General features: G+C 41.8%; 1 protein-coding gene across 1 annotated transcript; it reads right to left on the bottom strand.

Annotated features, from left to right (window-relative positions):
- Nucleotides 1-3,764: 3,764 nt before the first annotated feature.
- On the bottom strand, nt 3,765-11,709 carry GUCA1B (guanylate cyclase activator 1B). Its single transcript, XM_065403646.1, has 4 exons — nt 11,506-11,709; nt 7,757-7,906; nt 4,402-4,516; nt 3,765-3,892 (listed from the first exon to the last, which is right to left on the bottom strand). The coding sequence occupies exons 1-4, from the start codon at nt 11,707-11,709 to the stop codon at nt 3,765-3,767; spliced, it is 597 nt and encodes a 198-aa protein (XP_065259718.1).
- Nucleotides 11,710-12,078: the final 369 nt, after the last annotated feature.

Here is a 12,078-nt window from a genome sequence, read left to right as displayed (position 1 = left end):
GAGCTCATTCATCTGATTAAGTCAATGATTTAACGGTGGGCCTTTGCTTCTGCCATATGAGTTTGCTGCTTTTGGGTTAGTCCCTTCACAAAGGACAGTGGTCAGCTACCTAAAAATACATAGCCTTTACCTTTGACAAACAATGACCAACTAAATAAGACCAAGTGCTATGGGCAGCAGGGAGAGTCATCTGAGGCCTGCCTTCTGGCTGAACTGGGTTTGCCTCCTGGTTTCACCTGGGAGTTAATCCCCTGCTGTCTGGCCTGATCTCAGCAAGAAATCTGGCTCTTTATATATGTTGCTGCTGTTGGAGAAACTGCCACTGTCATCTTCAATAATTCTGTGTCACAGGTCCTTGTGTAGCCCACTGGTGAGCATGTGTTATGTGGCCCTTCTCTGTACCTGCTCCACAGAGGTACAGCTATAGAGCTCCAGCTGAGTTTGCTGGTTCAATGCCCAAGATGGTGGCCGTCACATCTGCATCTCTCATGGTGCATGATTTTGTGAGGGCTGCTATATCAAATCCAATCTGGAAGAGAAATACTTATATCATGGCCATCCTATTAGCTACAGTGGAAGAGACCTGTTAAGTCACTAGCCCATCTCCGTGTAATTGCAGGGTCAACCCCTACTGAATATTTTTTCTGCCTAATCCTGTTCGGTAATAGAAGACCCAAGCAATGTAAACAGGGCCAGCTCTAGGCACCAGCTAAGGAAGCAGGTGCCTGGGGCGGCAAATCTAAAGGGGCGGCACTCCGACTTTCCCCCCCCCCCTTCTTCGGTGGCACTCCGACTTTTTTTCCCCCTCACTTTTTCGGCGGCACTTCGGCGGCAACTTTTTCTTTTTTTCTTCTTTGGCGGCAGCTTTTTTTTTTTTTTTTTGCTTTGCTTCGCCGCTTGGGGCGGCAAAAAAGGTAGAGCCGGCCCTGAATGTAAGCCCCACCCCTTCCCAAGGTCATTATTTCATACCCTAAAAGATTTCTCTTAGACAGAAGGTTGCTCCTGAGACTCATCTTGCTAATTTCACCCCATTGCTCTGCCTTATACCTCATAGGCCACCACGTCAATCTGAAGGGAAATGAGAAAAGGTAGAACATAGAAAGAAAACACACGATTTTAATAAATAAATATTATTTATTCAATTCAAATGTTACAAAACTCTAACAATGATTCTATACAAGCTCTCACTGTAATAGCCCACCAGCATACAAGTTATTTGAATGGGGATGGGGGATTTCAACCATCTTTCTTTCTCCACAATCTGATTGGCTGACTGGTATACGGAAGCTTCTACTATGTAATGAGAAACTAAAATATCAGCCACATGTAAACCTGAAAAGAAAATGAAATTTGTCAAGTTGTGTTAGGCTGGTTTAGAATCTGGAATTTCCTACTATGAAGGTGTAAATTCTGGATTGATTTCAATGAGCTTTGGATCAGGCCCTTACACCAGGGTAAAGCAGGACTAACACCAATTAAGTCAAGCAGTTATATGCGCATGAAACCTGTGAGAGTTCAAAATCTGGTCTTGAGTAAATGACTACACAAGGCGCAAGGCAGTGGAGAATCGGGCTCCATGGAACATCTATCAGTAGACTGGGTATGAATAGAGCTATATAAGTGGAAGGAGTCTAAGGACATATAATTTAGGCCATTCTCCGTGTCTCTTCTGAATTTCGCTGATCATCTCTAACCCTGCTTTATGGGGAAGATCCCCAGCTGGTATAACTCAGCATCGCAGAACTGAAGTCAATAGAGCTGGGATTTAGAGAATGTTTACAACTAATCCATAGGCTGCAGTGGTATTCTTCATTTTAAGTGTAGGGAATATCTCTGGAATTGGGAATAACTCTGAAACTAGAATGATGTTTTCAGAGCAGCCACTGTATAACCCAAAGTATAGCTTTTACTTAGAAATGAAAAACACCACCTCTTTTCTGTGTTATGGAAATAACTGGAACACACTCTTATAAAGTTGAACATGTATGGATTCATGTTTTAAACATGAGCTTCAGCACAATATGAATCTTATTCTGTTTTCCCCCTATTTCCCTACATTTAAAAAACCAATAAAGCCATAAAAGAACAAAACAGTGAACTAATGAGAAGCAAGGACATTACAGTAAAAGGCCACAGAAAAATGAAAAGTGATTGCAAATCTCCCATAGATATGATTAGACCTACTGCTTCAAAGGGAAAAAATACAGGTCTAGTATATTCAGTCATATTTTTTTCTGGTTTAATTTTTTGATTGCAAATCAACTATTTGATACATTTGTCCCTTTTTTCTTGTCCATTATCCAACCTGCACTCTTCAGAGATGGTTGTTATTTGTAAGTATAACAAATCTCAGGCTAGAGGATGCCTAAAAATTATTTTCTCTATCAGCTATTCACTATTTGTGGTGTACAACTGGCTTAGTAACTCTGGAGTAAACTCACACCACGCTTATCCCTTAGGATAGTCATAGATCGTTTTTGTTCCATTCTACCAGCACTCATTACAAACAAATGCTGGTGCTCTTGTTCATGTGAAAACGAATGAGCAAAATTCTGCCCTCCCATAGCCACTCATTCCAGACCCAAACCACCTCTCAATGGCAGCGAAAGGTCTGCAAGGTGAATGAGTTCAGAATAGATCCACAATGTGGAGACATCTGCCTGACTGCAATGACTCGATAAGAAAACAGAGGCTCAAAAAGAAGTGGACCTCTAATTATGTCACCCCAGCATCTAAAGCCTGCAGTAAAAGGAGTACTGCACTTTCTACTGCTACTCCATGATCTGGAGATTTTATTTTCACACAGAACCTACCACAACCAAGACCCTTTGGCTCGATGCAGGGAGTAGGATTTGGCAGATAGAAACGAGAGACGGAAAAGGCCTGTACTCCATCTGCCCAGCCAGTATACTATTGTTCTCTACGGTATATTTTCCTGTGCTCTGTATACATACAGTTTTGGCTACCAGCACAGAAATTCAGAACATAACATTGTCTCACGGGCTGGAATGTAATTTGCATTTGTGATGCTGATACATTGATGTCTAATGATTTTAGTTTAGCAGCAATGCACTTATTACAATGAGTAGTAGTTTGTATTACCGGAGAGCCTAGGCACCCCAGCCACAGACTAGGACCTCCTGGTGGTAGGTGCTGTATAGACACAGAACAAAAAGACAGTCCCTGTCCCAAAGAGCTTATTGTAGTCTATGAAATACATCCACCTTTCATTCACACACATATTAGGCATCATAACAGACTTCTTGAGTGCTCAAAGTCTGTTATCAAAGCACTTATTTTTGGAGTTGTTTTCCAATATTTTCATCTCTCTGCAGGCATTGATGATATTGACAGACACACTGATCTACAACGAAAGCAATTCCACTGCACCAGGAACACTCCTTTCCCAATCCTCTGGGGCAGTCTCAATAACAAACACTGCTCAGAATACCAGCCGTGGCAGGATACTATCAGACGTTAGTTCCTTTGGGTGCAACCAGGAACCTGACAAGCAGGGTTGTACACAAAGAGGCCTATTCCCTACAGTGGCTTGCCAGCAATGGTCTCCATGCTATATTCAGCAAACAGGTGTGACATATGGAAAGATGGTTTCTCAAGCCATCTGAAGTTTTCATTTGGATGCTGAGATTGTATTAAGAGTGACAGGCGATTGCCATCTGGTGATTTCACCCTCAAAATGAAATAGCCACCGGTGCACCCGGCATCACACATTTTCATTCATATCATAATCACAGTGAAGTCAATTAAAACAAAGCACTTTTCCTTCTCTGTTCCACGATCCACCCTCCAGGGTTTACGTCCATTTGTAACATCTTCATCACCCACTTGTCTTTCCGTGCACCATCAATGAACTCATCAAGGGACAATTGCCCTGTAGAAGAAATGGGGAAGATAGAGATTGATAGAGTGTGACAGAAAGGCCTGGTTTACACTTAACATTTAGGTTGACATAGCTGTGTTGACCTAACCCCCAGTGTAGACACAGCTAGGAAGATGGAAGAATGCTTCTGTTAGTCTAGCTACACCTCACGCAGGGAGGTGGTGTTCCTTCAGTCAGCATAGGCTGTGTCTACACTCTGGCTATGTCTACACTAAACACCACCGGTAGTGGCATTTAAGGGACATGCAACTACATGCCACAGTGAAAAGCACATCGTCTCCACACTGGGGTGTGTAGCTACACATGTCAGTTAAAGGCTCTGGCAAAGGGAAGACAGCGGGGGAAAGGCTGACCCTCTACTGGAGTCTTTCCCTGTGGCGGGGAAAGGCTGCAGCCGTGAGGAGGCAGCAGGACACTACACTGCTAAAAGTAAATTGGTCTAGCCAGCAGAGGTGTTTGTTCACAAGGCATGAATCCAACCTGAGCTGTAAATTTCTTACCGTCCCCATTCTCATCCACTAACTGAAATATCCTGTCCACGACTTCCTCGGGGGAGAGCAGTGGAGTCCTCTCTTCCATTTCCGACCGACACACTTTCTTCAGCCTGTAAATAGACTGGAAGAAACGAAGCTTGTGAGTAAACAGGGCTGGCAAGCACCAAACGGCAAAGAAAGAGAGTTATTAATGATGACATTTAGCACGTTGAACATGCTGTCTGTCTGTGTCTATCACAAACATTAATCAAACCTCAAAACTCCCCTGCAAGCTAGGTAAGCAAGTATTATTGTCCCCATTTTACAAATGGGAAAATTCATAGCATGTCAGTGGCTAGGGAAAGAACCCTAGTGCATCTATCCATGCCTCCCAGATCTGTGCTTAGACTGCTCGTTCACATCTCATTATTAGTATTATTACTAATATATTTGGGGTGTAGGTAGTTGCTGATATAGGGGCCAACTTTGGCAGTCACTGTGCTACTTCTGGCCCTGCTGTCGCTCTCCAGCTGCAGAAAAAAATTCTCTGCTAATAGAAAGAAAAAGAGGGGGAATGGAAATAATAATAATAATTAAGTGAAAGTAAGAATAAATGTTATTATTGGTTAATTAATTAATCTAAATCCTCAGGATTGTTTCCTCTTCTGGGTCCAATTCTGCTCTCATGGAAGTTTTTGCCACTGAATTCAATGGGAGCAGGAACAGATCCTTGCATGCAAACCCCTAGAAGCATTTTAGTCTGTAAACATGTCTAAAATGCAAAAACCCAGTAATAATAATGACCGTGCATTTATGTAGCACCTTTCATCCAAGCAGATCCCAAATAGATGTACCAGACAGGTTCCTAATACAATTTCAGTCTAAGAGCAGATACACTAGTATGTTAAAATATCTGGTCCAAATTGGAGTCAGTGGTATTACTCAAGATTTGGAGTGGTGTAGTTGAAAGCACAGAGTGGTCTATTCTGTTTTCTGTCACTAGAATCAGACAGGTCTTTTCTATTCACCCCTCCATCCCAGCTGCCCTTGGGACAAATGCCTCTTCAGCACCAATTGTGTTCATAAGGCTGAAGTGTTTGGCTGGCATCTTGCCAGCCTGGAGATTGGTGAAGGCATGACACAGCCATGCCTGATTCCCCGTTGACCTTAAAACTATGGCTAAACTTCATTAGGGCTGTCCTCCCTGATGGTGCTGGTCAAAGGATCCTTACCACATCTGCTGCCCATGATCTATCCAAAAAGAGGGGTCAATTGGTTTTAGTGAAGAAGATACTGGCTAATTATAATCCCCTCTGTGACTACTAAGTATTTCCCTTGTTGGTTAGGAGAGAATTGCGCAGATACAAAATTTGTATCGGCATCCGATCCACAATCCGCAAACATGGCCTACGGATATCCGCATTTGCGGATGTGGATATCTGTGGATATAAAGCAGATTTCCACAGATTTGCAGGGCTCTAAGAATTGGGAAGAGTTTAAGTGCTCAGGTACCACAATGAAAAGAGAGAGAGAGAGAGACAGAGACAGACAGAGATATGCAACCTTAATTCTTTCAAAGGAAAGCTGATCCTGCCTTGTCAAAGAGAACCTGTGCCAAGAAGAGCTAGTCCTTTCTGATTTCTCTGAACATATTCATTATTCATAAAGATTTTTCTAAGATTTCAGCTGATACATTTTCAGCCTACAGGGTATCCATGAACTGGGGACTGTGACTATTTGCTATTTTTTTATTCATGATGTCTGACTGATCACTTATGTCACATCGTATGTTTCTGATCCCTGACTGGGTAACTGAAAACTTTTAAACAGGAGAAGACTGAATAAGGCATAGTGAATATCCTTGTTTCATGCACAAGCAACCTGGCTCACGTACGAAAAAACAGCCTTTTTTCCAACCACTTGTGTGTACAAAGCTCATTCAAGCAAATGTTCATCAAAGGGACCTCATCAAACCGAACACTGATGGGGATTCTAATGGATATTAATGCTGTTTTTGCAGCATTCACCTGATTCTAGTTATGAGCCTAATCCCAGCAATTCATCCTCTCCAATTAGAACCAGAGAATAAAATTCACCCTTCTCCCTCACCCTGATCATTATTTATTCCATACTCATTTCACATGTGACAATGACATCAGTAAATTAGAGCTGGTCAAATTTTTCCAAATTTTGACTTTTCAACAAAACAAAGGGATTTTTTTTTTTGCAGAAAGTTTCCCTTTCTTTGAACAGCTTTTTTGATACACTGTCTTTTCAGAGAATCTCAAAGGGGTTTATAATCACTAATTAGGTCTCACAAATATCCCTGTGAAGTAGGTAAATATAATGATACCCAGATCAGGTAACCGCAGCACAGAGATCGAGAGTTTTGTCCAAGGTCACACAAGAACTAGAACGTGTGAGTCCTGGCGCTCAATCCCTTCACCCTAAACCTCTAGACCACAAGCTCTCCCTCAACAGCTGTGTACGTATGAACAGCAATTGCAGAATAAATAACAGAAATTCACAGTGTGGATCAGCAAGGATCATTCTGCCCAGTATTACCACTAACTTGTGTCTCTCCCCTTACTGCACACTATTCAAGCAGGAAACCTTGATCCAGACTCATAAATAATATGGGGGTGAAATTCACCCCTTTCACACCAGCCAGCATATGTGTTGTTGTATGAGGAATTCACTGGTGGTTACAGGGACAGGTCCTCCCTGGCAACTGGGCCTGCCTCCTGCCTTCCTTTGCCTCTTATGCACGGTCTGTTGTCAGCTGATCCATATATTTGCAGATCATGGAACTTATTCCCTGGCCTGCCCCAGTGGTTCCCACCAGGCCATTGCACAAAGGATGTGGTAGTCCCTGTCACTAAGGCTGGCCATTCTCACTTAGGGCTTCATCATTATCCTGAATTATTTCTGCAATTGCTAACTCATTTGAGAACAGTACAGGTCATTATGTTGAGCAGGGAAGGGTGTCTTGCTTAATGACATTAATCCCTTGGCTCATGAATAGTATGGGGCATAAAGAGCCTCCCTGTTAGGGTGATTTTACCCCAAATGAGTAGATAGATTTCGATCTTGGGCTTAAGGCATTGAACTGGGGCAGAGAAGATGGTTCCCTCCCGGCTTTGCCACAGGCTCCCTTTCTTTGAGCAAATCACTTAATTTCTCTGTGCTTCCCTTCCCCATCTGTAACATGGGGATAATAACTCTTACTTACATCCTTTGTCTGTCTTGTCTACTCAGTTTGTTAGCTCTTTGAGGAAGAGACTGCCTTTACTATACTGTATGTATATATAGTGCCTAGCATAATGGGCCCCTGGTCTCAGTTGGCTCCTCTAGATGTTAGTAACAGTGAAGTCCTACTTACATCAACTATTTCTAAGAGCTCAGGTTTGTCTATGCAGCCGTTCCCATCCTTGTCATACACTTTGAATGTCCATTTCAGCTTGTGTTCCAATTTTCCTCGTAGGACAAGATTCAAAGCAGCCACATACTCCAGAAAATCAATGGTGTTATCCTGTAGACACAAGAGAGGCAACCACAGGGACACTTAGTCATACCCGATCAATACAATTGTGTAAACAAGGATGAAAAATATGCTGAGGTGATTCTCTTGATTATGTGGTTATTTATTTATTTATTTGCTTCCTTACATTTTTTAAGGAATCCTGTGCACTTTCAAGCCAATTGATTGATTGATTGTGCAAAGTGGGATCCGTTGTTGAATCTGATCGGAAGGTTTCATATGTTCACTGTCTTAGACAAAAAAAACAGAGCCTTCCCCAACTGCTATGTTTAACTAGGTGAGAAGGGAAAATACAAGGAAAAAATCAGGTCAAGTCTTGTATATACAGAATTTTTTAAGCTGTGGTCTATTTATTTTAATAAGGAACAAAAAACGCTGTTTAAAATGTGCATTTATTTTAGTGTGCTCTAGAATTGCTCACAGTGGATGAAATTCACCCCTGTGCAGAGGGCCAGCCAAAGTCTATGCTTTGCATAAGTCCTGCTTAAGCCCCACTTAAGCTCTGCTTTGAGAGATTTAACTGGAACTTAGTACCATATAGTCCTTTGCACAGGGATGAATTTCACCTTCTGTGACCCTGCTGGATTGAAACTGATATCAGCCCAGAGTAATCTGAATTTCCAAACAACAGAAGATTTTTAACAATATAAAGATAAACCATGATCCAGTCTACAAAGGTACTTGTGAGCTGGTGTCTATAACTTGATGTGCTGCTGCATGGAGATCTGAGGTTCAAAGGGAGAACGTAGTGACTTTTCATGAATACCTAAAGCTACAGACCTGGGTCTAGATCTTTAACTGGTGCAAATTGCTGCAGCTACATTGACTTCAATAGATTTAAGCCAGTTTACACCAGCTGAGGATCTGGCCCCAGATTCCCTACCACTAAGTCCGAGGACTGTCTCCCCTCAGGGCAGGTTGCCCTCAGAGAGGCCCTGCTATGTAATACCAGATTTACAGGCGCATCAGCTCACGGCCAGTGATCAGGATATTGGAAGATGCACAGGAGAGTACTTAGACAGCCTACCAAAATGTGCACTTCTTGAGGCAGTGGGAATCACTTGCCAATGCCCAGCATGTTCATCCAGTTTATTATGGCTATTCCGTAACAGTTTTGGTGGGTCTGTGCTTTATGGGAAGACCAAAAGATCTATACTTTGCAGGCTATGATGTCAGAAAGATTTCCTTACATTCACCCTCTTAACATTTTGTGAGTATTATGATCATTACATTGTTGTTAAAAATATCCCCTTTTTCATTCCATTCATGCCTGCGCTTCTCTCCTGCTCGTGCTAATGGGAAGTATGTACAGTATGTGCACCCACTGCAAAACTGACTTTTATGACCTGATACTGCAACTGTTAGTGTGCAGGTCCCCAGTTGCCCCTGGTTGGAGCTCCATTCACATAAATGGGGCACTCACGTGCTGTCATTTGCAAGACAGGGCCTGTGTTTGTTTGGAAATGCAATCTTTGCTGAATTTGTATCATTTCAAATTAGAGTAATGCAGAGGCAACCGCACAGACACTTAGTCAGTTCCAATGCCCATTTAGACACAGTTTAACACCTTTAAGAAACAATCTTAATGAGATTAAACTGCATTGAAAAACACCCCTTTTAGCTCATGTAAATAGCAAGGCCCTGAAAGTCAATGGGGTTACACAGGTGCCCACCGGCATGGCTGCAGTTGCAGTACTTGGGCTTAAGGTTTTGTAGAAGCTTCTTTTCAGCAACCTAATTTCTGAGCCAAATGTGATTTGTCAGTCTTTCATGGCCTCCCCTGCTATCCTTTCTCTGGACTTGACCCTACTGATTTCAATGGAAGCAGGATAGGGACCCTCTATATCTAATGGAAGGCTGATGTCCGTCACCTCTTTGTCCTACAATGACTTGCAATAATGGTCACCACCATACAACTAATATGGCTGGGGTCTTCAAAGAAACTTAGGAGAGTTGTGGGAACTCAGCTTCCCTCTAATGTCAGTGGGAGCTGGCTGCTTAACTCCTTACAAAATCTATCTACCTATCTATCTAACTAACTGATAAGGTTAATATTTAGCAAAACAGATTGGAATTAGGAGCCTATTTCTCCATTGCCTTGACCTCTGTCATCATTTTCACCAACACAAAGTTAGTACACAGTGGGCATAAAGTGTTCCTGAACTGGAATGGTAGCATTTCACACCCATTTTGCAAAGGTGTAAATGAAAACACAGAGAATCAGACCCAGAATGTTATAATTATTTAAGCCACTTCTTACTTCTTGAATGGTTTAAATCAATATATTGTTTAACTTCCACCTGTTTAGCATTATTTGCGCACATGATAATGATACCTAGCTCTTACAGAGCACTTTTCCCAATCCAAAATGCTTTTCTTGTTTATAACATAGCTGATGTTAAAAAGATGTGTCGGTCGTCACTACTTAGGGGCTTATCTTGCACTGCCCATGGAAACAGCAGCTATGAAAATTATTTACATTATATCAGAGAATTATTAATGCTCCTATGAGAGCAGTGGAGATGACATTTCAGAGCATTGGAAACTAATAAGGACCAAATATTGTCATGATAGTACAAATAATTAATGTTAACAGAAATGAGATAAATGGTAACTCTTCAGGATAGAGATTGTCTTCTTTTGTGGCTTGCACATTTCTGGTGCTTAATTAATCATCAATCATCATCATGAGTTACCGTGGGATTAAAATGAGCCAGTGAAATCAGGGGGGCTGCTTGCAGAGTGAAGTACTAATCAGGATGCGTAAGAGTGGCAGAATCTGGCTCACTAATAGTCATCTCAGCACTGGATCAATACTTGAACAGTGAGCTCCAGGGGGTGCTCCGGAGTGACTGAAAAAAAGAGCACTTTGTCCTGTTATTTTGGCCCACCAGCTTCGCTTTAGTTCTATATTAACTATATACCATGGGGCTTTTAGGACCTGATCCAAAGACTAATTAAGTCAGTTGGAATCTTTCTATTGACTTTGGTGGACTTTAGAGTAGGCCCAAAGTGAAATGACTTCCTGCACATAACAGCTTCACTCAGCAGATGTTTCACTAAAACTAGGATTGCAGTCTGTGCATTCATGGCACTGTCAGTACAAGACTCTCATTCCATTTCACAGAATACAGAACCTCACTAGACCTTCATTCACTACAATTCCCTCTATACCATGAGAGGAAGATAACTTTTTGGCATTCATCTCCCTAGCCAGCTCTACTGTCTGAGGCTCTTTGGGGAAAATTGCCTAACATGGGAGAGCCTAAAGTTAAGCATCTAAATCCATAGTTAGGCATCGGAGTGAGAAAATGTTGGCCTTAATTGCTACCTATGGTTTAGATTCAGCTACCAGAACTATAGAGGATGTTTTCATTTAGTTAATCCTTGCATCATGGGAGGAACTAGAGCTCCTTCTTGGACTACCAGGGCTCAACCCTGATAGATCTGTCACTAACTTTGTCTCAAACTTAATAAAAAACAAACCACAGGACGCAGTGAGCCAATACAATTCCCAAATTTCCGACGGAAAAGAAGACTGGTGATTGATCTACTTAACCAGACCACTACTGCGGGTTTTTGACACTTACCCCATTCTTATCAAAAGCTTTGAACATAGTCTCAATATACTCTGCTGCTTCTTGGTTATCCTGGACTCCAAAGAAGCGTTTGAATTCATGCATGAAGAGAGTCCCGCTGGGACATTCCACTACAAACTTCTTATACCATTCCTGCAACTCGGCCACATCAATGTCTGTTTGTTCCCCTTCCTCATTGGTGAAATGTTGTCCCATGTTGCTCCCAAAAACAGAAGAGAAAGAAAAAAGAAAGGAAAATTTAGTCAATGCCCTTTAGTTTATATTGTTCCTTTTTCTCCTTCAGCTGCTTTTTCTTTCTTCAGTTTCTTCTTGGGTTATTTCCTGTCTTTGTTTCTCTTTCCTGTCTTTCATGGGTACTGTATATTTCTGTTTTGTCCCCTTGTGTTGCTTTTGTATATTTCTTCTCTTCTTTCTTTCTTTCTTTCTCTTTCCTTCTATTCTGTGGTCTCTGCTCACCCCTACAATCTCATTCCCTCACTAGAGGATCCGGGAGTGGGTTTCCTTAGTTAAATTAGTACATGTGATGTCAGACTTGGATAAAAATAACTAAGATCATTAGGAGAT

The sequence above is a fragment of the Emys orbicularis genome, chromosome 4 (genome assembly GCF_028017835.1).
Source record: "Emys orbicularis isolate rEmyOrb1 chromosome 4, rEmyOrb1.hap1, whole genome shotgun sequence".
Taxonomy (NCBI): Eukaryota; Metazoa; Chordata; order Testudines; family Emydidae; genus Emys; species Emys orbicularis.
This window is presented reverse-complemented; position numbering and strand designations above follow the sequence as displayed.

Excerpts from the sequence above, each read along its gene's own strand:
- GUCA1B (XM_065403646.1), bottom strand. The coding sequence starts at position 11,709 with ATGGGACAACATTTCACCAATGAGGAAGGGGAACAAACAGACATTGAT. Across the intron at positions 7,907-11,505 it reads AAGCTTTTGATAAGAATGGG|GATAACACCATTGATTTTCT; the intron begins GTAAGTGTCAAA and ends TTGTGTCTACAG. Across the intron at positions 4,517-7,756 it reads AGCTCTTAGAAATAGTTGAT|TCTATTTACAGGCTGAAGAA; the intron begins GTAAGTAGGACT and ends CGTTTCTTCCAG.